General features: G+C 45.3%; 1 protein-coding gene across 1 annotated transcript in view; it reads right to left on the minus strand.

Moving 5' to 3' along the window:
- Positions 1-22,491, minus strand: part of PTCHD1 (patched domain containing 1) — a 35,069-nt gene extending 12,578 nt beyond the window's left edge. Inside the window, exons 1-2 of the mRNA XM_083884738.1 lie at positions 22,126-22,491; positions 9,324-9,984 (exon numbers count right to left, since the gene is read on the minus strand). Coding sequence (XP_083740864.1) covers positions 9,324-9,984; positions 22,126-22,476 — 1,012 coding nt within the window. The 5' untranslated portion in view covers positions 22,477-22,491. The remainder of the gene's footprint in view (positions 1-9,323; positions 9,985-22,125) is intronic.
- Between the last annotated feature and the right edge of the window lie 601 nt (positions 22,492-23,092).

The raw sequence follows: 23,092 nt of genomic DNA on the forward strand, positions 1-23,092 counted from the left end.
TTATAATTCAAAATCTATTTTATATATAAAGAGAACATTTAATTCCACTTAAAAATCAGTAAAGGGTTGTTTTGGCATTTAAATAGCAGGCTGCAAGCTTTGTTTAAATGTGTCACTTGCTTTCTTCTATTTTCACAAAAGACCTGGCAAAAGTTAGAAGTCATATTTCTTTCAGGGCAACAGAAGGAGTTGCATGTTAGTAAAATTTGGTTTTAGCTGCTGGAATATTTATGTCTGCATGTCTTGCTCATCTACTGATTCCCCAGACCTTTTGCAGATCTGAACTGAAAGCATTTGAGCCAAACCTGTGCCATACACACAAGTCTGTGCTTCTGGAGCAAACACTAGGGAGCATCTAACTCTGTCTGGCCTCCAAAGGGTCTCCCTGTGCCAGTGTCTCTCAGAAATGCCTCTTCATCCCCTTTAGCTCAGAAACACCAGAAAATCCCCCCAGGAGCAGAGTGTCCTGTGTAAGCTGTTATTTGAAGAGAGGGAGACAAAGCTGCATGGAGGATGTCAAGAGGAGGAGGGCAGGGCTCTGCTCGGTACTGCTGCTGGCATGGGGTGCAGACCTCAGGGTGTGTGGGGAGCCAGGACCACCCTGTGCACCAGGGGAGCTGTACAGGATGGGAGAGTGCCACGCCAGGACAGTAAAGGAATGACAGGTGTGGCTGGCAAGATGAATTTCCCCATGGTGCACGTAGCTCAGGGCTGAGTAGCCGAGGAGCTGGTCACATGTGGAGTTAGTGAAGAAACCTGGGCTCATCTCACATATGACATGTTATGACTCATATGAGCAGACTAAATTGAAAACTGATTTTCATCGCTAAGTGATTTTTGGACAGATTTTATGCATGCTGTGTAAAAGAAGCACTTAAAAGAGAGAGCCTTCTGCAATCACTTGTGCTTAGGTTAATGTCTATGTCACAGAACAGCCAAGTGACATACAGCAAACCTCCTGAAGATGGAGTAAGACATAGCAGGTACATTTGGGGCAAACATGTTTTAAATCTGCTTTAAATTTTGAAGGCCACAAGCTAAAATATCATTTGCTTCTAGAAGTGCTGTCCCAGTGGAACATGGGCCAGTAGAATATAGATTTGTTTACCACACTTCAAGCTTCTCCTTTTCTGGCGAGAAAGCTACAACTGCAACATCTCAGGCATACAGTTAAATTCTCCTGTTTTAGTGATGTTTGTCACTACTCTTACTCATAATACATAGATCAACCATATGTGAAACACAACATTCAGAAAGTTGCAAAAATTCTGTTAAAGCACATCCCACTTACTATTTTTACTGATTAAAAAAAAAAATAAAAATTACAAGTTTGGGACAACTTAGGCTTTTCGCAAAGCATCCAGACTTATTCCAATGTATTTAATCCACCTCTGGATTCTCCATCAAAAGTTTCACGACCTGAAAATGATTGGTCCCCTCTCTGCACACAAGCCTCTAGGCTAATGCCTATTTGGGAGATGTCATTTTTTGAAGCTCACAACATGCACCATCTCTCTCACATTCCAGACTTAAAATGAAGTCACATCAGCTCCTGCTGACATTCCCCAGGTCTTCATTGATCACTCAGACCCAGTACATAAAGTGTGCCACAAACATATATGGATATGGATATATGTATACATACACACACACACACACACTACATGTAGAGATAGGGAAAGGATCCCTTTCTTTAACCTGTGAATTTCTAGTATATTCTCATATATGTGAAAGTTTCTCTTGAAGGACTTCACTACTTGAAGAAAGTCAGAATGTCGGTGCCAAACTCTTGGTACCTGTGACTGGGGCACCTCTGGCAAAGCCCTCCATAGAGCCCCTGCATGCACAGAGTTCCCTGCAGCTAAAAGAATGCAGATAGTAAAAGTGTAACAGCTTTCTGTTACTCTTTGCATAAATGAATGCTCATTGAACACATTGCAACATACTTTTCACAAGTGTACATTGCAGCACCCAAAATGAAGAGGAAATTGCTGTACAGCACCTGGTTTCAATATTAAGATGTTCTCTGGACTGACTTCCTATGGATACAGTTCCTCTCTTCCAAAAGACATTGTAAATTATCTGAGTCATCAGCAGTCTTCTGAAGCCAAAGGCACGTACGTGTGCAGGGATTTCACTGGGCTTTGTGGTGGTGAAGGGGGAACTTGGACACCATGTTGGCCATGTGTCATGTTTGCCAGCTGCAAGCTTTACCTGCTGCTTTTGCACTGCTCGGGAAAGGGCTGGTGTCTAAAACAGTCTGCCACCATTTGTTTTAAGTCTGTTTCCTTCCCATACAATGGTGGCTTCTATGTTTGGGTTCCTTAAGGGGCTTGAGGCATCATCCTTCAGAAGAGCTGGAGCGAGGAAGACCAGCAGGTGAAGGAGGTGATTAATCAGCTCCACTTTGGGTGAAAAGTGCTGACTTTGGTGAGAGGCCTAATTGGTACATTGAGTGAGGAGGGGTGGCCTGGGAACCTACTTCTGCTCTTATTCCCTCTTCCACATGAGGAACAGAAATGCCACGTGATGCTTGCAGGACTGCAGGAGATGCATGGCTGCTAAGAGATGTCATAAAAGACAGAGGGACTGAGGACAGAAAAGCGAGAAGAAAGAAGCACGATGAGGAAAGTGACGTGCCTAGGATTCTGTCTGTTCAGGGTAGATAAAACCAGATAATTTTATTCATTTCTTAGAAGAGGGATGAAAGGAACAAACCACAGAAATGATTTAGGACTGTAACTGAGCTGTGCAGGGTTGAACTAGGAAAGCTGAGCAGATGGAGTGACAAAAAACCAAGTGTACTTCCAGGGCTCTCTTGGAGTGCTTTGGCAGTATGAAAAAAGGAAAGGATGAATGGTGGAAATCACTGGGAAATCAGAAGCAGCTGAGATACAACTGCAGGGTTAGTGGGGACCTATCTGAGAGCCAAGGAAGTTGTTAAAGAATACAGGGAAAAGAGTGGGAGCAATGGGCCCAGCTGTGGCTGAGGAGAGGGAAGGATGAGAGAGGAGAAACTTAAATAAACCCAACCAAAATGGCAGAGGGGACACACTGACAGGAATGTGAAAAACAGCAAGAAAAGATGAAGGAAGCTTAGGGAGACCAAAAGATGCTAAGAGTTGTGCAGACATTAGGAAGCAGATGCCATGGCCTGGAGCAGGAAGGTGGGTGAGACCTGCTGGAGAAGGCTGCCAGATATTGCAAAAAGAGATGGATAAGATGGGAGAAAGAGATGTGGGGGCAGCCAGCTGAGCTAGCTGAAGGAGGACATGCTTCTTCCCAGCACAGAAAGACAGCAGAGTTGGACAGGTAGAGTGAGAAAGCTTAGCCGGGGAATAAAAACCAGACTCAGTAAGCTTCACATTTTTATTAACTGTCACCAGGAAAATCAGTGGAAAAATACTATACAAGGTCAAATATCTGGGGATGTGTGTTACCTCTATATGTGGACTGAAGGGCACTGGGGAGACCTGTGGAGGGGCTGCTTTTCTCTCTTTGAAACTCTCTATATGTAACCAACGTTGACTCTTCAGCTTTATTGAACATAGCAAATATTTGGATGCTTGATAGGGAGGATAATGAATGCTTTTTGGGTGTATAAATTTGGCATATGTTGCAACTCCCTACCAGCACATTCTTTCAGAGAACTAAGCAGCAGCCAGGCCAGGTTTCTTACTGGTAGTGAGGCACAGCACCAGTGAGCCCCATGTACTGGTGAGTGCTGGCCTGAGCACCCTCAGGTTTTTGTGCTGGTTGTCAGCTGCCCTGCATGGTTTAGTTGTCTGTTGCCTTCACGGTCTCTAACCTTCAGCAATCTTCTCACTTGCCCTCCTGCTGTTTTCACTCCTATCATCAAACACGTTGAGCCCCTCTGCTCTTCTGTTGCCTTTTCCTTCTAACCTTGTTTCCCAACCATCTCTGACCTCAGATCCCATCTATGGTGCTCCAGCTTTTTGCACTGGTAAAGCCCCTGTACAGGTATCTCAGCTCACTCCTCCATCAGCACAGCTCTCCCCCTAGGCAAGCCATGTAGAAGGTATGTGTCCAACAAATTTGTGTTTCTAAGAAGTGACTGGAACTTCTCTGCATCTGTAAGGTGCCACTATGAGCCCTGGTTCCTCCAGGTACTTTCTGAAGTGCTTCACACCTTACCTGCTCCTTTGCTTCCTCCTGCCAGATGCAGGCCTATAAGGGTGTCCTGCTCCCCCTGACTTTCCTCCACCTGGAACTGAAGTTCAGGAGGACCCTGCCTGGGTTCTGCCAGACATTTCCACCTGCTCCTTCACACTCATTCCTCCCTGGATCTCTCTGTTGACTGCTTTTCCTTTCTCTCTTCCCAGAGGGGGCATGCTGCAGGGTGGGATGTGATGGAGGTTGCCAGAAGGAGTTTTCATTTATCCCTGTTTTTGCTGAGTTTCACACACAGCTGGCTATCATTTCCTTTTACAGTGTGCTGCAAGCTCAAGCCACTCTCATAACTTCTACCTGGTTTTCCCCTGCCAGCACTGGAGGCTAAATATAAGCTCTCGGAGCTGGCCCTGCGTCCCTGCCCATATCTGGCAGCGCCTGGCGTTCCACCGCGGCTTCACACAGCCGATGCTTTTCACGAACTTGGCAGCTGAAGACAGCCACTTCTCCCCGAGTGAGCTGTATTCATTTCTGAAGGAACAGCAAACACATTGCTAGTTTCCAGTGCAAAGGGCTATGTTGCAATTTTCTTTTGAGTGCCTAGGTTCCACTCTGCCTCTGGGAAGAAAAAAAATACGGCATGCCAAAAACTTGTTCAGACAGCGCCGGTTGTTGTCCAATGATTTGTTTGGTAACACTGTGGTTTTTTGAGGAAAACAATATTTTTAAAGGTTTGGAAGTTTTTAAACAGCATTTAATGTGTAAAGGAAACTTACGATGGATATATTAACATCCGTGCCAGACCAAACATCTGTAGTTTTTAATGAAGATGGCAACAGGAAATCAGAATTTTAATTCTGTTTTTCAGCTGACGCTATAAATCAGTTATTTTAAATCCAACCTAGTTGTAGAATTTATTTTTTCTGGTTCCTATGGTCAAAAACGAACAGCTCTAATTCAGCAAGATATTCCACAAGAACTAGATATGTCAGCAAACTTGTCCTTAAATTACTTGTTTGCACACTGATAGATGTGGATGGCAGTTTAAAAAAGCCTCACAGACATATGCTAATTCATACTATGTCCAGATGAATGGTGGGAGCCAGCTAATTTTCTTGGGTTTTAGGCTTCACTTTCAGGTTAGAAGTACCTGTGTTAACCTGTAGCTAGAGAAGAACAGTTCCCAGTTTGATTTGACAAGATACCCCAGAGAAAAGAGTGGCTGCAGCCAGCCTGCCCTCTGCTGCCTCGCCCCACAGCCCCTCGCTGGGGTTCAGGCCAGCCCCAGCCATGGCCTCTCGCCTGCCTCTCACAGCTGGACCCCTGGGCACCAAAGGGAATCTTCACTCTCTTAGTATCTAAAAGGGGAAGGGGATCTCTGGCAACATTTCTCCTTGCTTCAGTTTTTGCCATTGGGCTAGAAATCAGGGATGGTGAAAAAGAAACCTGCCCCACCATAAAAATCGTCACAGTAGTGACATAGTCAGACTATGTAGAGTCATCTTTTGTAAGCTGGGTTACAGTAATCTGCCTTAATTTAAAAGTAAAATAAATTAGAATAAACTACCATGATTAAAACCAAAGTATGAAGTGTTTAAACTAGCATGTCATATTTAACAGGTGGAGTAGGCAAAAAATACTCCTGCCTACACTTACACAGCCTGAGCTTAAGACTGCAATTTGGTAAGTCACGGTAATTTAGTAACTTCTAAAATTCCCTTTTGTTGCAAAAGCTGAGGATTCAACATGTACAGAGCCTGGTACCCTTCACTGTAGCATGTTTGTTCTTGGAAATGGCTGATGAATAAGGGATGTCAAAGAAAACAGGATGAATGAAAGAAGTATTACAAAGCACTTTGATCAGACTGTTTTCCAGACATACTGCCTATATTTTTAGAATGGGCTTGTGACTGGACAACCTATCCAGAAAGTAATTCTTGAAAATATGAAAAGGTTGATAATTGCAAAACATTGCTGACCAGCTAATACATCTTGGAGACAGTGATGGTCTCCAGATAAACTTATTGAGGAGAAATGGTGTAAGATAAACAAGCTATAATTCAGCAAGGACAAGGGCAAGCTTGTACATGTTGTTTGGAATAAATGACAGTGAAAACAGGGTAGAAAAAGACATGAAGGATCTGTGAATTACCATGTACCACCAACCAAATGCCAACAATTTCGTACTGCTGAGAAAAGAATGAATGACATATGGCGATGTATGAACAGCAGTGCCATATGCAAGATGTGAAAAATCATCCTCCTACTCTATGTGCTGCTGAAAGCCTCAGTCTGAATCCTGTGCCTGGATTTAGGCACCACACTCCACGGAAGATGTGGAATGGTCAAAAGTAAGAAGATTGCTGGAAGTCTGGTAAACACAGTCTGAGGAAAGCTAGGATGAAAAGGAAAAAGAATGGGCAAGTGAGAGGGATACCAAATACGCAAAGAAAAAGAAAATAAATTATTTTCCAGATGCAGTGGATAAATAAGGAGGACAGCTAAGTTGCAAAAGGGGAACTCAGGTTAGACATGATGCAAATGCTGTAGTGGTTGTGCAGTGAAACACCGGAGGAAGTGGTCCAAGGAGGAGACAAAGTGCATGATGAAAACTATCTGTTATGAAAGATGTAATCTCATCCTGTGTCAAATGATGTCTGGAGAGTGTCCCCCCGCCTCCGCAATGCTGATGAAAAGTTAAAAATCCTCAGCTGCTATAAACCGGGGAAACTTCATTAATGATGTATACCAGAAAGGGGCTGCGCCTGAAATGTGTCCGGTGTAATAATTTTTTCTATCTCATTTCTGCTTTTAGCCATGAAACTATGAGTAATAGATACAGGGCTACATCGTTAGCCAGAAATCCTTTAGCTTTCTAAAGGTCAGTTAATCTATGATCTAATCTGATGGTCACTGAAATTAAGTGGAAGCAGTTCAGCAGGCTATAATGAAGGGTTCTTGGCATCTGTAGCCTTCAGTTGCCTTGACTTAAAACATCCTTTATACGTAAAACAACATCTAGGTATGAAATACATTTCAAAACGCATGCTGAATCTTTTCATTGTACTTCAGGGAAAAAAAAAAAGGCCAACCTGCCTTTCTAGCTATCTGCCAGTTTAAAACAGTTCTCATTAAAAACTCCAAAATGCTGTCAGTGCCTTCTGTTCACCTGTTGATATTCCCATCCCTTGGGAGATTTTATGCAGCTGGGGAAGCAGGCAAGATTTACACGAACTTGGCTGCTCTATCTTGACTTGCTCACAGTGGGAGCTGAGCTGCCCTTTTAAGAGTGGAATACTTCAACCAAGCAAGACAAAAAAAAAAAAAAAAAAAAAAAAAAAAAAAAAAAAAAAAAAAAGCAGGAAAAAAAAGGAAAAGCAGAGTTGACTGTACAGCTTGGCACTTAAAGGAACACTAAAATAGACATGTGAAACTTTTCATAGTTATCTGTAAGTCTTTGAGGATTTCAAATCTCAGCATTGTCAGTACTAGTAAATTAAAGATCTGAAAGGTTGTCCCACTGAGCAGATATTTGATCCCTAAAACAAAGCTAATATTTCATATTTTTGAATCAGCTTCCTCATGTACTTTCACTTCATATGTTGGACTTTAGACTGCTTTTCTGCTACTCTTGAAACACATCTGAAAATCCCATCCTATCCAAAGTTACATTTAATATACACTATTTGGTTTGAGGAATTGAATTTCATAATACATAAACAAGCATAAAAACCCACCAAAGAAACCAGAGACTCAGGTCAAGAAGATACCCTTCTTTTGACTCTGACTTTCTTGTGCTGCATTTCCTCTAGATTACAATGTAGTTTAATTTTCATGGATGTCATCTGGAAATGACAGGCGATGTAATGTAGCTGAATTCTGTTTGTCACTGAATATATTCCGTATGTTAACTGGTAGTGTGATGCACTGAAGCACAGTCTTTAATTAAAGTGCAACAATACCACAGTGCAGCAGCACTACGGTACCAGCACGGCACAGGAACCTGGTGCTGTATATAAAAATAGCAGTGCTCAAAACATGTCATATCACTACATGATGTGACTAAGTCAGTGGAGACACTCTTACACTTGAAACCTGAAGTATTACTGAGCACTGATTTTCAGCCGGGGAAGCTGTGATCAAATCAATGCATGTATTATTCTCCACAAATGAATAATGGCGTGAACAAGGACATATTAAACACCTACAGTGCACAAAGCTTTTCATACTGGTTATGAACCAAACACAAACAAAGAGGCTGTGAACTCTCCAGAGCTCTCATTTTGTCTCCTATGAAGTCTTCCTGCTTCTTCGGGTACAATATGCAGAATTCCCACAAATGCCCTGGTGCCAGCAGGAGAGGGCTCTAGTTGAGATCAAGTTGGGAGCATGTTTTTTGTCCTCCTCTTTTCTACCCTCGAGGAAAATAAACCAAACCAATCCAAACTGAAACCACTCCATATTCCAGAGTGAGTGAACGTGGTACAGAACCCAGGGAGATAAATATGTCTCTGCTGGCACAGGAGCCAGGGAGTAGCCAGTACTGCCTTCCTCCATAACCCTCTGCCATAGGACGTGCTGGTGCTGAGCTTGCAGGTCCATCCCTGACCAGGGGTGTCAAAGTTCTCTCCCCCAGGGCTGTGAAACTCTCCCTACACTTGCTCAGTCAACACAGGGACTTCTGGAGAAATGCAATACAGAACCAACCACTGCTCTTATCCCACAGGCAGGCACCTGCCAAGCCAGGACAGCATCGCTCTGGTCTCCAAAGGAGCCAGCACTCCCTAAATGCCTGACATGGGCAGCCCTTTGATTTGCCAGCACAGCTGGTGCTGTCAGTGTTGCATGGGAACCACTGCAAAGGTCTCCCTCCAAAACCAAAATCAAACATCCACAGAGAAGCAGCAGCTGGGCTGCCTCTCTGCAAAAGGCACGACATTTGGAAATCCTTGTTCCTTGCTACTACACAGGCTCCACGTCCCATGGCATTGTGCTATGCCATCCTGGAGCCCCAGGCATGATTTTAACATTGAGGCACCATAAAAAGAGTTTAGGAAAAGAGGCAGTGTGGATTTGGCATGGGACAGTGCTGCAGGAACGAGACAATAGGAACCATGCAGTGATGCTTGTCTGCTGCTGGGAAATGCATCAAAGAGGCACAAACGCACAAAAGAGAGAGAGGAGATAGTTACCTAACATGACGAAAGGGATTCCCAGGAAGGTGGAATTGTATTTCCCACCAGTGAGATTGATGATCCCGGCAGCAGTCAGGGTGGCAAGGGTCACTGTCAGCAATCCCAGCAGGCCAAGCCAGGGTTTGCTGCGGACACAATCCTGCATGGAGCAGCAGAGAATGGCCAAGGTGACCACAAGGACCAAGCTTGTGATCAGGTAGCGCTCTGACACCCTGCTCGTCTTCTGGAAATCCTCCTTCAGCGAAGAGGAAGTGAAAGGATACATTTTGACTTTCCTGTTGGATTTCTGGAAAAGTTCAACAGTGTCACAAAAAATGGATTCCCACTTCTCTGCCACCATGTCATTCAAGGAGTTGATTGCCTGCAAGTAGTAGGTGAGCTGAATGGCTTCCGCAGACTTCACCCGGTCCTTGCTGTGCACAGTAACCCCACCGAGCTGATGCCCATTATACACTTCCCTGCCATCCTTTAAGTGAGTAATCGGATAAGTGATTGCAAAATTAGTTCGATTAGAAGAACGAGCAGCCTTTAATTCCTCCAGTACATGCACTATGTCGTCCACTATGCATGTCTTGTCATTGTTCAGGATACATATATGGGCAAACGTGTAATTGAAACCAGGTCTTTGAACTTGGATCCTGGTCACTGCAGAGTGCAACTACAAGGGAAAAAGAAATCACACACATTATTCATCAGTTCATCTTGCACAGTAGCAGCCAGGACGACAGCAGCTCCTCACCGCCGTCCCTTTTCTATTTGATCAAAGCAACAACAACAAAAGTTCTGGTGACTGAGGTATTAATAGCACACTCATTGAAAAAAAAAAAAAAAAAAAAAAAAAAAAAGAAAAAAAAGAAAAAAAAAGAAAGAAACATGCATCAAATCAGCAGTATTATTCTCCTATGTCTTTTGCTGGTAACTCTGGCATAATGTGATGTGCATATGTCCCATGTGCAGCTGCTATTTGGCCTCTCTAAATAAGCAAACTCAACAGGTCCAGCTGAAGCCCAACCATGTCCAGGGACACTGTTGTGCTCAGGATTGCCCAATTACTTTAAAAGATCAACTTGAGGTACAGAGGGCAGAAGAGCACTGTGACCAGTGTGCCACCTGTGCAGTATGTGCTGGCAGCCTGGCAGTGCAGGGGACCAGCACTCGCTCCGAGTAAAGGACAGGCCACAGCTGCATGTCCTACGTACAGAGACCATTGGCACAAGAAAAGAGATCTGGCAATAACTAATGTGCCCTCTTGTTTCCTACCTCTTTCCCTCATCAAATCCTCAGTAGTCTGAGAGCAGGAAGCAATGGAAGAGACAGACACTGGTTTTCTCTTGCTCTCTCTGAAAGGTTCTGTTAATTAGTGAGGGTCCTCTAATTTTAGAGTTTGTAGCTTACTGTTAGGTCTAGCAGCTCTTAGTGCACCTCCCTATTTGCTTCTCATCCTTCTGAAATTTGCCATGCCTGAGCTCTGACCCCAAAAACATTCAGTTATTTCTGAGCATCAGAAAGGCAGAAAAAGTTACCATATCTTCTTGAAAAAAATATAAAAAAAATCTTGCAACCTTTTCTGAATCCATTTTAGTCAACACAGAAGAAACAAGAAATTTAAAATATGGCAAGAGAATAGCCCTAATAAGGTTACAGTGTTTTTCAAAAATAAAATACTGAGTTTGCTAATGTGTATCATTCTGTCTGATGACAGTTTAAAAAGATAGAAGATAGTGTACAGGAGAGCAGTAGAGCTTATACACTCATCTGGGGGAAATGGAAAAAATGCCTAATAACCCTGGCTAACCCCGTGCACCTGTTGGAACTAAACAGTCATAATGACTTCTGTGTGGTATTTGAGACTTATTTGCAGCACCCCACCCCTGATCCCCTCCATCATTTATATCTATCAATCTGATTGTTTTGTGATTACATTGCACAGTCTATGATGGGTACAAACTTAGTTATGTTGCCTCCGTTCCTCAGGATAATGTGACATCATATAGACAAAGATCACAACATTCCTATATTCTTATCTTGCTCCTCTGGCAGCTTGGAGGTGTATTTTTCCACCCTTGAGTAGTTTAATTTTTTTGACAGAAATAACAGTTCAGTACTGACATTAGGAAGGTAAGTTTGAGAAATGAACTGAACTAACAAATCTTTACACACTACTGTGAGAACACAATACCTGGCCATGGTGAGAAGCAAAATTTTCCATTGTGGTGGGAGAAAAAAATGTAGCTGTCTGTACAACAGATTAGGGCCTTTTGCACAACTTTCTTCTAAAACAAAACAAAATAAAATATTTGCAGGAACATGACAAAGAAATTAACCTCTATGGAGAATACTTTCCATCTTTTCAGTTTGGGTTTGCAAAGTTCTGCTGTTTTGGGGTACAAATTCTATTGTACATGACTACAGTTTGGGGAAAATTCCCTGATTTACCAGATCAAAGACAGATATCTGATTCTAATTTTTTTGCAATGGGAGCTACTGAATGGCTTTCATTGACAACAGCTATTAAACAAGACGTCACATAAAGAAGCACAGTTGAGGGAAACCAGGAGGAATAGAAGGAATTTCCTGCCTTCATTAGATTCACAATACAAATCCTTCAGAGAGGATCTATGGAGTGACACAATGCAGAAGAAACTAAACTTACATGCAACTTTTATCAAACAGGCTGTGCTGCTATTTACCCACCCTCCTCACTGCAGCATTTGCTTCCTTTCACATGTGAAGCACTTTTTTTTAATATTTAGGTTATAAAACAACCTCATCTATCACAGCTGTTACTTCATCTTTAGTGAAAGGCTAGAAGCTAAATGTCATACCTAAAATACTCCTCTCCTCTTGGAAATGATCTTTTCAGGCTGAGGAGCTTGTTCTGCAGCAGTTGCCTGGTGCTTCTGAGACCGTGCTGGGCTGGACCGGGCGCTGCCTGGGGAGGACCCTGCCCATCCCATCTCAGCAATGGGGCTTTGGGGAAGAGAGGGAAGCAGGCAGACAGCTCTGTGTCCTGGCACATCAGCTGAGCAGCCCCTGGAGCTGGCTGCAAGCTTGTGCAGTTTAGAGCAGCTATGAGATATATTCTGAGCTTTGCCAATGGCCATAATGTTTGGTGTCAAATTGGCAGCAAACAGCCAAAGAAGAGGAAAACTTGCCATTCCCTCCATCCCAACAAAGTATGCTGAGAACTGCACCAGCACACCCAAGGATTCAGCACCGGGAATCCTGACCTGGACTTTCCTTTTCAAGACAAACACAACACTTTATCTGCACTTTTTTCAGACCCGATGCTAGGAAAGCCCTCTGCTGCCTCAGTGCAGGGAAGGGGTGTGCTGCAGCATGGCTGCAGGCTCTTTCTCCTTTCTCCCTTTGCTTGCCTGTGGCAGCCTGTGAGACACAGGATGCTGCCTCTTCCCTGATGAGAGCTGCAGTCCCATGGCACTCTCCTTTCTGCTGCCATGCTGGGAATTCAGCTGTGGCCACACAGATTTTTCCACCCATCCAGAGCCCACAGTCAAAAAACCCTGGGTGACTGGTTTCCACAGAAAACAGAAGCTCCAAGAGCTTACAAGGGCACATCCTGTGAATTCAAAGGATTGTGCAGCCTGCAATTTGGCTTGCCTATGGTACACCAGGAGGTCCCCCAGGAAACTTCAGTCTGATGGCAAAGGCTGTTGTGTGATGGGGACAACATTAGCAATATGCTAATGCATAATGCATATTGCACTCCTCAGTGCAGAGGATTGTAATAGCAAGTAACCATACTCAGAATAAACCTGGCACCTAGTTCTGGGCCAAATGACTGAGTACCAGATCTTTATTTATCCAGCTCTCTTACCTATTACTCTTATCCTTACTGATCCTATTAGAAGAAAGGGAAATTTAAAGGAATAACAAAATCTGAATGAATGGGTTTTCTTGAAGGGAGACATGCACTGCTTGCTCATCACTCCCAGCTTTTTCAGCTAGCTAACAGTGCAAGGAACCAAAAAGCAGTTTACTGCTGAGATGCCAGAGCACTGCAGCATGAAAACTGCACAGCATCACCTAAGGTCCCTCACCACAGTGGCACACAGTCCCTGAAAGTGTTCAGACATGAAAGAACATCCACCTCTTCCTTCTGCCATTGTTTAAATAGTGACCATTTCTTGGACTTCCCCTCTCCCTTCTGAAAATGGTATTTATGTGTGTCCTGCACACACAAACTCTGGGTCAGGATTCCCACCTTAGAGATTTCTAGAACAATGTTTTCCTTTAGTCTTTAGTAATTTGCATTTGGTAAAATCTTAGTCTTGGTTATTTATTATGCTTACTTGGTTATTTATTTTAGACAGAGAGGAATTATGGCTTCAACCAGGAGACAAACCCCTTTCAGCAAGTATCTCCGGGTGAGGGCTGTACTGGTCTCACACCTCCACACCAAGCCATGTTTAAGCCTGTGGCACATCTGACAGATGAGAGGTGGTGAAATTGCAGTGCCCTGCCAGCTGGTTCTGTCCATGGGCCCAGGAGGGGATGCCTGGAAGCAAAAATCCTTTCACTTGTCCTGGGCTGAGCCATTTGCACCAAGGCCTCAGAGAGCCACGGCTGGAAGTTCTTCAAGCTGATTTGTTTTTGCTGGTCCTCCTATCTCTGCCACCAGCACAGGAACACAGGCACTGGGAACCAGAGCCTTGCAGTAGGGTCAGTTTGGGTGTCCTAGGATGGCCAAACCCCACACTGGGCTCTATGAGACAGCTCTCCACTGTACAGAGCATGACACAACTTTCAGCAGTGCCATCAAAGCTGAGCCTGAAGGCAAAAGAGTTGTACTTGGAGATGTAGGGTCAGGACAGAAAGGAAAGCTTGTTTTTATTCTTAAGTTCCTGCAAAAGACGCAGGAAACTACAAGAAGGAGCGAGAAAAATCTGTACCCCTTTGCTTTGTGGAGAAATAATTTAATTCAAAAGTGAGAAGGTAGTACCAGAATTTTGTTAATTTAATCAGGTAACAAAGAAGTCTGCAGCCTCCCTGTGAAGGAAACAGATCCCTTCCCAGCAGGGATGGGTTAGAAACTGCTGATTCATCTGCAAAATGGTCCAGTCCCAGAAATCCTTTAAGCTCACATTACATAATCTCCTACCCCAATCAAATCTATGGGCAAAATGGATGAGGACCCAACCACCAGTATCCCACTTGGGTCTCACCTTGCTGGTGGCACAGCTTTGCTCCCAGAGAAACTCCACAGTGACAGCGACAGCAAAATGCAATGAGACCATTCAGTCTTCGACAAGCTCCCATGCCCAGCTCATGAAAACACATCATGACCCTCTTGGAAGCTGGGTCAGTCACAGAAACCATTTTTAATCATAAGCCTGTGTACAGCTACCTCCTGCTTATCATATGTACCTCAAGAATGTGTTTGATTTTGCTGCTGAGTAGTGATATGTGCTGTTTATAGGGGACATCACTCATTGTAAGGACTCGACTATACTTTGTACTTGACATACAGTCAATGAATGGCCAATGAGACAAAACTAGCTAGATATATGGATGTCCTCCTGCACTGCAAATGATCTGGCACACAGACGTGTTTTACTCTCAGGAGCATCATCTCTGCAAAGCCGTATTACTTTGTTGTTGCTGCTTTGCTGCTATTATTTAACTTATTTAGCCTCCATCTGATGGTTCAAATGCAGTATTAGCTTTGCTCTTCGGTGTTGTGCCCCTCTTAGAATTTTTTTCTGTCATTTTCACCAAGCCTAAAGATTGAGAAGGCTCTGAACTCTTTACCTATTACTGTTTAAAATTTTATCACTGTTTTGGGTTCAAGACTGAAAGAACTAGAAAGCAGGAGGAAGACAATAATTTTAAATATACACTTCATTTTTATGAGAAGCTGGTTTACTCTTTTAGTCATTTTTACAGGTAACTTGTGCCAAGGAAAATGAAGACGAGAAAATGCCTTTAATGGATAGCTATAAATTTCTCCACTTCTTCTATGATCTCAGTAATCTCTGGCATTTCATACCTTTGCAGTGTACTTTTTTATTCACGTCAAGAGGTGGCCTCAGTCAAAACGTAAAAAGGTTATGAGAGGGAAAAGACTTGCACTGCTTCCAGCTTAATTTACAAAAAAATCCCACTGTGGGTTCTGCAGATATGGGCAGAATTAAACTTTCAAGATTGCGTTTTCATCAGAAGGTGCAGAGAGGGAGGGCAAGGGAGCCCCTGGCCCCAGGGCTGTGCCCTGCTGTCAGTGCCAGACCGTGGGTCCAGGACAGAGGTTCAAAGAGAGTGGTGGGCAGTGGCCTCCTGACCATGCCAGCCCAGCAAGGGAGGAATAGCATGCACACAGCCTATGGATGAAGCCGACAGATCCTAATGGTTTGGGATACACATTAGAAGTCACAGCTGGAGAGCAAGCAGCAAGGATTGCTATGAGTAGCTTGGCTCCTTTTCTCAGCCCGACAATCAGGTTTCCTGAAGAGATGCTAAGATACTAATTATGCACGGGATTTATTTTTGCAACTAATTTTTTCAGCTGTCCAAAACACAGTGATTTATCTTCTCTCCAAACAATTTTCAGAAAAATAAAATCTAAAAATTGTTCAAATTACAAGTCATCAACTGAGGGACAACTATTAGTGCTCGAAGCGGCAGATGTGCGTACATTTACATTTCCATCTGTCTTCTTGGTAGCTACAGAAAATCGCTAGATATGATTTTTCTTTTCTAATCTGAAGTGGAGAAGCTTTTCTAATCAATACTATTTTAATTCTGACACCTTGTTAATCTGCCTGAATCTGTTCCACCGAGAGAAGCCCACTCTGTTTTTTGGGCCCACTCCTGCTGGAGGACAGGACACCTGGGCAGCAGAAACCTCTCTGAACAGCCTGGTGTGCGGCAACAAGATCAATTTTTCATGATGGGAAAAAAAAAAGAATAAAACTTCACTCCTGTGTCTGATCTTGCATCAGTTCCACCACAGGTGGCTTTCTCCAGATGCCTCCATGAACACCCCTGCATCTTTACTGTGCTTCTCAGGGGGTTCTTGCCAAGGGCTCCTCCAGCAGAAGCCTGAGGAACAACCCCTTCTGTGCTGCAGGGAAACCTTAATAGCTGCAGGTTCACAGCCCACAGTGTTAGCTAACAACTCTGCTCCTCCCTCTATCTTCCAATTGGAGAGAGGGCTTCTCCTGCTATAAACCCAATTTAAAAGCAGGACCTTGTCACAACTGTTAGGAAGTACAAATGTGGTCAATGGGGAGCCCTGGCCGCTCTCCCTCAGCCCTGTGACACTGCCTGGGGGTGGCCTGGTCTCGGTGGCTGTGATGCACAGATGTCCCTGGCCTCTGATGCCTGCCCTGCCCACCTGTGTGCTCTCCCTGAGGGGTGATGCCCCCAGCACACACAACGCATCCAGCCACCCATTGAAAACACCTGTCCTCCATGTGTTCTGCTTGTTAGAGGGGAAGCAAAGTTTGACCTTCCAAGGCAGGAAAGGCAAGGCAACATGGGATGGTGGGCATTCTGAGCATGGGCTGCACGGCTGGCAGCAGTGCAGGGCTGTAGGCATCATCACACTACAGAGTGAAGCAGGAGGGAGAGTGGAGGGGCCCTGTCCCAGCTGGTGCTACTGGAGCAGAGCTGGGTGGTGGCGGGCACCAGTGGGATGTGATTGTCCTCCCAGGCACAGCAACTTTAGGACTTCTGCTCCAGGTGCTGACCAGTGCCTGCAGGAGAGACCAAACCCTTCTGCCTGCAGGAATCACGCTGAGGAGCTGCTGCTGCTGACACTGGGTGCTCAGGGGGGTTTCAGCACACACTTCCACACTGTCCTTGCAACGTGCTATTTACCTTCCCTCTTCCTTGGCAGTGCCCGGATCTTACCTGCGTATCTTAATTCTCATCTGTTTTCGCATAAGATACATTTTAGCCCTGCAGCATTGTGCTGCTATGACAACAGGCTTGCACTTCTGCTGCTTTCACACCCTTGTTTTTCTTGTATTAGGACTCTTCCCCTCATCTTACAGCCTTGCTCTAAAGACATGACTTCATCCTTTATTTTGTTTTCAGCAGAATGCACTGTATGTTCTATTGACTGTTTCCCAAGAAGTGTTTTTAGTGCCTGAGCTACCCAGGGAAGGCGGAGACCTACTACATCCATTGCTAGATCCACAGCTGCCTGCCAGTGTCCAGGCATTCAGGAGTAGCCAAAAGTTTCTAAAAAAGGGGCACCTTGCGTTACTCAGGATCGCAACAGATCCAGCTCTTGGCTCCGCTGAACAACCACAACCCACTTCCACTGACTTTGGAATTAATGGTTTAAGTGTGCCATGTTTGTGCAGCAAAGCAATTGGGAATACCACAGAGAAGGGAACGTGGTTATTTCTAAACACGGTTGTTTCCTCCACGAATTTCCTCACACGTACAAAGTAAGTGAGGAAATCCGTGAGGACCGTAGACAGAGCGTGCCAACACACACGTTAACAGGAACAGAATAATTAAGGAGCAGAGAGAGGAAATAAAACCCCAACAAGTATGAGGGCTGCAAGATCTTGAAGCTAAACTGTTTTATTCTGCAGTAATCAGAAGTTATGAAGTTCCTAAATAAACGGTCCTTATTAAATTTTCTTAAATATTTGTTCTTAAATATTTCTGTCCTTAAACAGAAATACCTGACTTTACTTCATTTGTGTTTACAAATACATATTTAGTCAGTTACCTAGATCAAATAATGCCCAGCTTATGAGAGAAGCAATCTATAAGCCCTAAAAATCTGTAGTTAGTAAAGGTTTCTTTAAGAAAAAAAACCCCTGTCATCTACAGATTTTTATAGAAGCAAACTGCAAATACAATCCTCTTCAGTAAGGCATGTTACATTTCAATCCCTTTTCATCTTTATGTCTTGATATTTAAGTGAAGTTTTTGCCAAAAAAAATTAGTACTGTGTTATTGTTATAAACACAGTAATGGAAATGGAAGAGAGAATATTTTTCCACAAAAAAGGTAAATCTTTACTTTAAAAAAGTCTTTAGTATGGTGCAGTTAACTCACTGTAAGCATACGGGAATAAACAGACTCAAAAGGATTGGTGTCTCAAATTCTGCCTAAGTTAGAACATATTTTCTGAGGTTCAAAAATCTGTCTGGGTCTCTGTTCCCAGTGACTCTGTATGGCTTTAACCTAACAAGTCTCTTGCTGCAAGTGAAAATATCACCATGAAATGGTAGGGGGCTGTTCTAACACTTTTTTTTAGGTGGGATTCTAGGTTTTCTTAGACAATTTATACAGACTTTATAAAATCATCTGAACCTCTGCATGGTGGTCTATATCAAATATCCCAATTATTTTTGCTTTTCTAAGCACCTATTGGAACTATAAGGATAAAAGCACACTTTCTTCAATTAGGTGTTTTTACCTCCTACCTCTCCCTCTTGAAAGACAAATCTTGAGGAGGAAATGTCCTGCACACCAACAGCACAGGGTACCAGTTCCCTATGCTCAGCTATGGAGCAGGTACTGCAGCATGTAAAATTTCATTATTGTCCTCCCACGATATCTCAGTCTCAAGATGCATCTCTTCCATATCTGAGATTCTACCAAGACTTTTTATTGGAACACCTATTCAAGACCAGAGATTGAGGATATGTTTAGATTTCTCCCTTCTGCAAATGACTATGGCAGCTGGAAATGCAAAGTTGGGATGGCAGGCCTAGAATGGTGTAAGCAACTACAGGGAACTGTGAGAACTATGGACAGAGATTTACACAAAAATAAGAAACAAAAGAGTACTTGGCATTGTCTCAAAAGCAAAATTCTTCCTATAAGGTAGCCACACACCTCTCTGCTAATGAGGAGAGACTCTGTGGAGCAGGTTGTGCATCCAGCAAGACCTGGGGCTGTCCTGGGAGCAGCCAGCGTGGCGCTGGCAGATGTGCGCTGACAGCGGGAGCCCTTCAGCAGCTCCTGCTCTGGGAGTGCTGCCTGAGCCCTGGGTTGAGACAATTTTGAGGCTGAGCCCTGCCCAGAATCCCCTCCCAGCCAGCAAGGAGGTATCGTGCAGCACTGACAATGGTGACTTTCTCAGGCTGGTAAGGCGCCCACGAGGAACTGCACTAAGTTAACCAGAGCGTTTTAGAGATGACACAAGAGTCATTTAATTGAATTACAAATTGACTTGGATGTTAGACTGATTAACTTTTGACAGTACCATCTATGTTTCAGTTCCGACCGCTCCGAGCCCAAAACTTTGTATTCCTTTACTAAGTGACAGTAACAGAAGCTGATTTCTTCTTCTGCCTAAATCACAGAAAATCTCCTTTCCTTGGCACATGACTAGAGAAGCTGTAGCTGCTCAAGGCTCATTCTTTTCCCTCTTTGGCAGATGAAGTGGGATATGGCAGGTAAGGAAACCAACAAGATGTGCTCCAAGAACAGCCAGCATCTGCCTGGGGCAACCGTTCTCCTGTGTATCCATCCTCCTGCTTGTGGGTGGAGATGCAGCAACAGCCATGTGGGAGGAGCCAGCATCCAACCTGACATTTATTCTAAAGCAAAACCTCTCCCTTGGGGAGGTCATCTTCCAGAAAAGGAAAGATAAGCAAAAGATGCCATGTAGGTTCTCTGCCCTGACTGTGGTTACACGGCAGCTTCAGAAATGTGAGTGGCATTTACTCTGTGGTTTCACCCAGGACACTTATTTACAAGCACAGTCCTTTGAGTTGGTTGGCTCTGGACTGCAGCTGGGGCTGCCTTTGCTCCCTTCTCCCTTTCACACAACTGAATGTGTACAGGAAAACCTTGATGGCCAGGTTTTTCCTTCTCCTTCCCTTGGTGGGCCCTGTTAACACAAGATGATGTAGCCCTGCATCACCACAGATGTAACAATATTGGCAGCTAGGAGCCTTCCCTCCTGTTCTTCTGTTCTTTGGCCCATGGGGCCAGGCCATCCACAAGGTTGGACAGACAGCTGCCTGAGCCTGCCTCTGCCCACAAACAAAAGCATAATCAGGACAAGGAACTTAATCCATTCTACACAAAGCATATTGGAATTAACTAGATAAGTAAAGAGTTGGAAATAATGCATCAGACACGCCTGACAATGTCTAAACAATCAAATGGCAATGGTGTTCATTATCTCACTAAAAGAAAAATAATGATTTTTTTTAGTGAATTCTGTTTATTAAAAATGAGGCTGTGCTAAATACTAACAGAACTTTCTAAGTTATACGTCTTTTGCTGATGTGATAAATCTTATGCAGAAGTTTGCCTGCAGAAAGATTCTGAGTACCATTTATTTGTGTGTCACTCTGCTATTGATAAAACTACAGATCTCCAGAGAAAGCAGTGCAGAGAAAAAATCCATTATCATTATTATCCTATGACTGAGTAAATGTGCACATACTGGATGCAAATGCAATTCACAGTGCAAGAAAATGAAGGAATGAAAATAATTTCTCTGGAGTTTTCTCATTCTCCAGTAACATTGCTGTTACTGTACTTAGTGAGTTGACATTCATTAAATGTTTGTTCATTACTGTTGGGTAATATGTCAAAAGGAAAACAGAAAATACTGATTGGCTCTGTACCACAGTTCTGTATGTGCCCAAAGCGGAAATAAAATATAAATAAATTCACTGTAACATTGTTTAGTAAAGAGAGAGGTCTCTCTGAAGTCTCTTACAATAGGTGTTTGCATCTGTTTTTTCGTTTTAGAAGAGACACTCCTTGAAGCGATTAAGAAGAATTAACATTGGCTTTTACATGGGCTGACAGTTTGACATTCAGAGGAAAAAAAAAAAAACAACTATGCTGAAATCTTTTGGGCTTCCACAAGGCAACAGCAAAAATGTGCAGGATTGAGCTAGCCACACCTCTGGTTATTTCCAAATATTCCTTTCCTTCTTCTTGACTGAACTTGACCCTCTTAACACTCAAGTTTTTTGCATATATCATCCCTGTATTTCTTTCCGTGATTGTTCAAAACTACTGGGGTATAAACCAGAGCACCAGCTTCAAGAAATGCAGGTTTCTGACATGTTATGATATATAGTACTGTGAGCTGTCCTGTCAGACTGTGACTCGCACACTCCGTGCTGCTCAAGTGGGAAGATGCTGCCCGCTCTAACTTGAACCGGCAGCACAGGCTGCACCATGCCTGCAGTCTCTAGCTGGGCTGGATTTTCTCTCCATCTATGAAACCGCTGGTGGTGGGCTGGCAGTGGAGGGGAAAAAAACACTATCCACTAAAAATAAGCTGCCGAGTTATGTCATTTGCCTTGATGAGCAGCAAGAAAAAGGTTTTGTGCTACCCCTCTCCATGCAGAAGTGCAGTCCAGACACAGCAGCAGCCCCCAAAACCATTCTCGGCAGCCTGATAGACTGGTACCTAACTGTTTTTGAAGTTTGAGTTTATCAAAGCCCGAGACGCCTTAACTCGGGAGCACAGCTGCCACGCGAGTGGAGAGACGCCCAAAAATTATTTAAGCAAGCCAGACTGCCCTTCTCGCTCACCCAAAGCAAATAAAAGCAAAACGGGGAGAAAAAAGGAAAAAGATGAAAAAAAACCAAAAAAAGAAAAAAAAGAAAAAAAAAGAAGGAGGAAGAGAGCGGATCCCGCGGCGGTGCCGGCTCCCCGCGGCGGGCGGGCGTCCCAACTGTTGCAGGGAGGTGACCGGGGAGCTGCGGTGGCAGCGCCCGTGCCGGGCGGGCAGAGCGCGGGTGGCTCCGGCAGGTGCGGGGAGCGGGGCGGGATGCGGAGCGCCGGGCCAGGCGGGGCGGCGATGCTCGGGGCCGGGGGACCCGCCGGGGTTACCTTGAGGATGAGATCGGTGTGGTGCTGGTCCAGCATGTTGGCCTTGCGGAAGGAGGTGATGATCACCCGGCCGTACCTCCCGGGCGTCTGCAGGTCGGAGTAGAGCCGGTGCTTGGAGCGGTTCACCGGGAAGAGGCTGTCCACCAGGTTCCTCTCGATCTTGGCCAGGCTGTGCGTAGGGGCCAGGAGGTGCTCCACGCTCTCCTCGACCTGGTAGCGGCTGAAGCTGGCGCCCAGCAGGATGGAGATGAGCACGGGCGCCGAGGCGAAGAACACCGGGTGGCTGGCGACGAAGTGGCCGAGCCGGGAGAAGGACGTCCCCAGCCCCCTGTGCAAGACCTGCCGCAACATCCTAGTGCGGAGGGCGCGCAGGAGAGCGAGCGCCGCGCCGGGGCCCCCGCAGCTCCCCCACGGCCCCCGCAAGACCATGGGGCAGCCCCGCCGGGCGCCGCCTCCCCGCCGGCCGCGGCTGCGGGGGGCCGGGGCCGCCGCCGCGCGTGTGCGTGTGTGTGCGGTGTGTGCGCGCCCGCCCGCCCCTCTGCGTGCGCGGGGCGCCTCGGGGCTCGTCCTCCCGCAACGCCGCCGTGCCCGAGAGGAGTTTCCCAGCCCCTCGGCGCCTCACTTCCCAACCCGCCGCCCCTCGCCGCGGAGCGGCGGCGCGGACCGCCGTGTGTGTGTGTGTGTGTGTGTGTGTGTGTGTGTGTGTGTGTGTGTGTGTGTGTAGGGGGGGGCAGCCCCGCCGCCGCCCCGCCGCGGGAAGGGGAAGGGGCAAGCGCCGCTCCCCGCCCCCGCCGCGGAGTTTGCGCGGGAGCGGGGCTGCCCGCAGACTGCTGACTAATCCCCCGGCCGCGGCAGGCGAGGCGAGGCGGGGCGGGCGCGTAAAGCCTTCCGCGGCGCCCCCGCCGCCCTCCGCCGAGGGGCGCGGGGCCACGCCGGGCGGCGCCGAGCTCGGGGCGGCGGGAGCAGC

Source organism: Zosterops lateralis (assembly GCF_965231275.1).
Source record: "Zosterops lateralis genome assembly, chromosome: 2".
NCBI classification, from domain to species: domain Eukaryota; kingdom Metazoa; phylum Chordata; class Aves; order Passeriformes; family Zosteropidae; genus Zosterops; species Zosterops lateralis.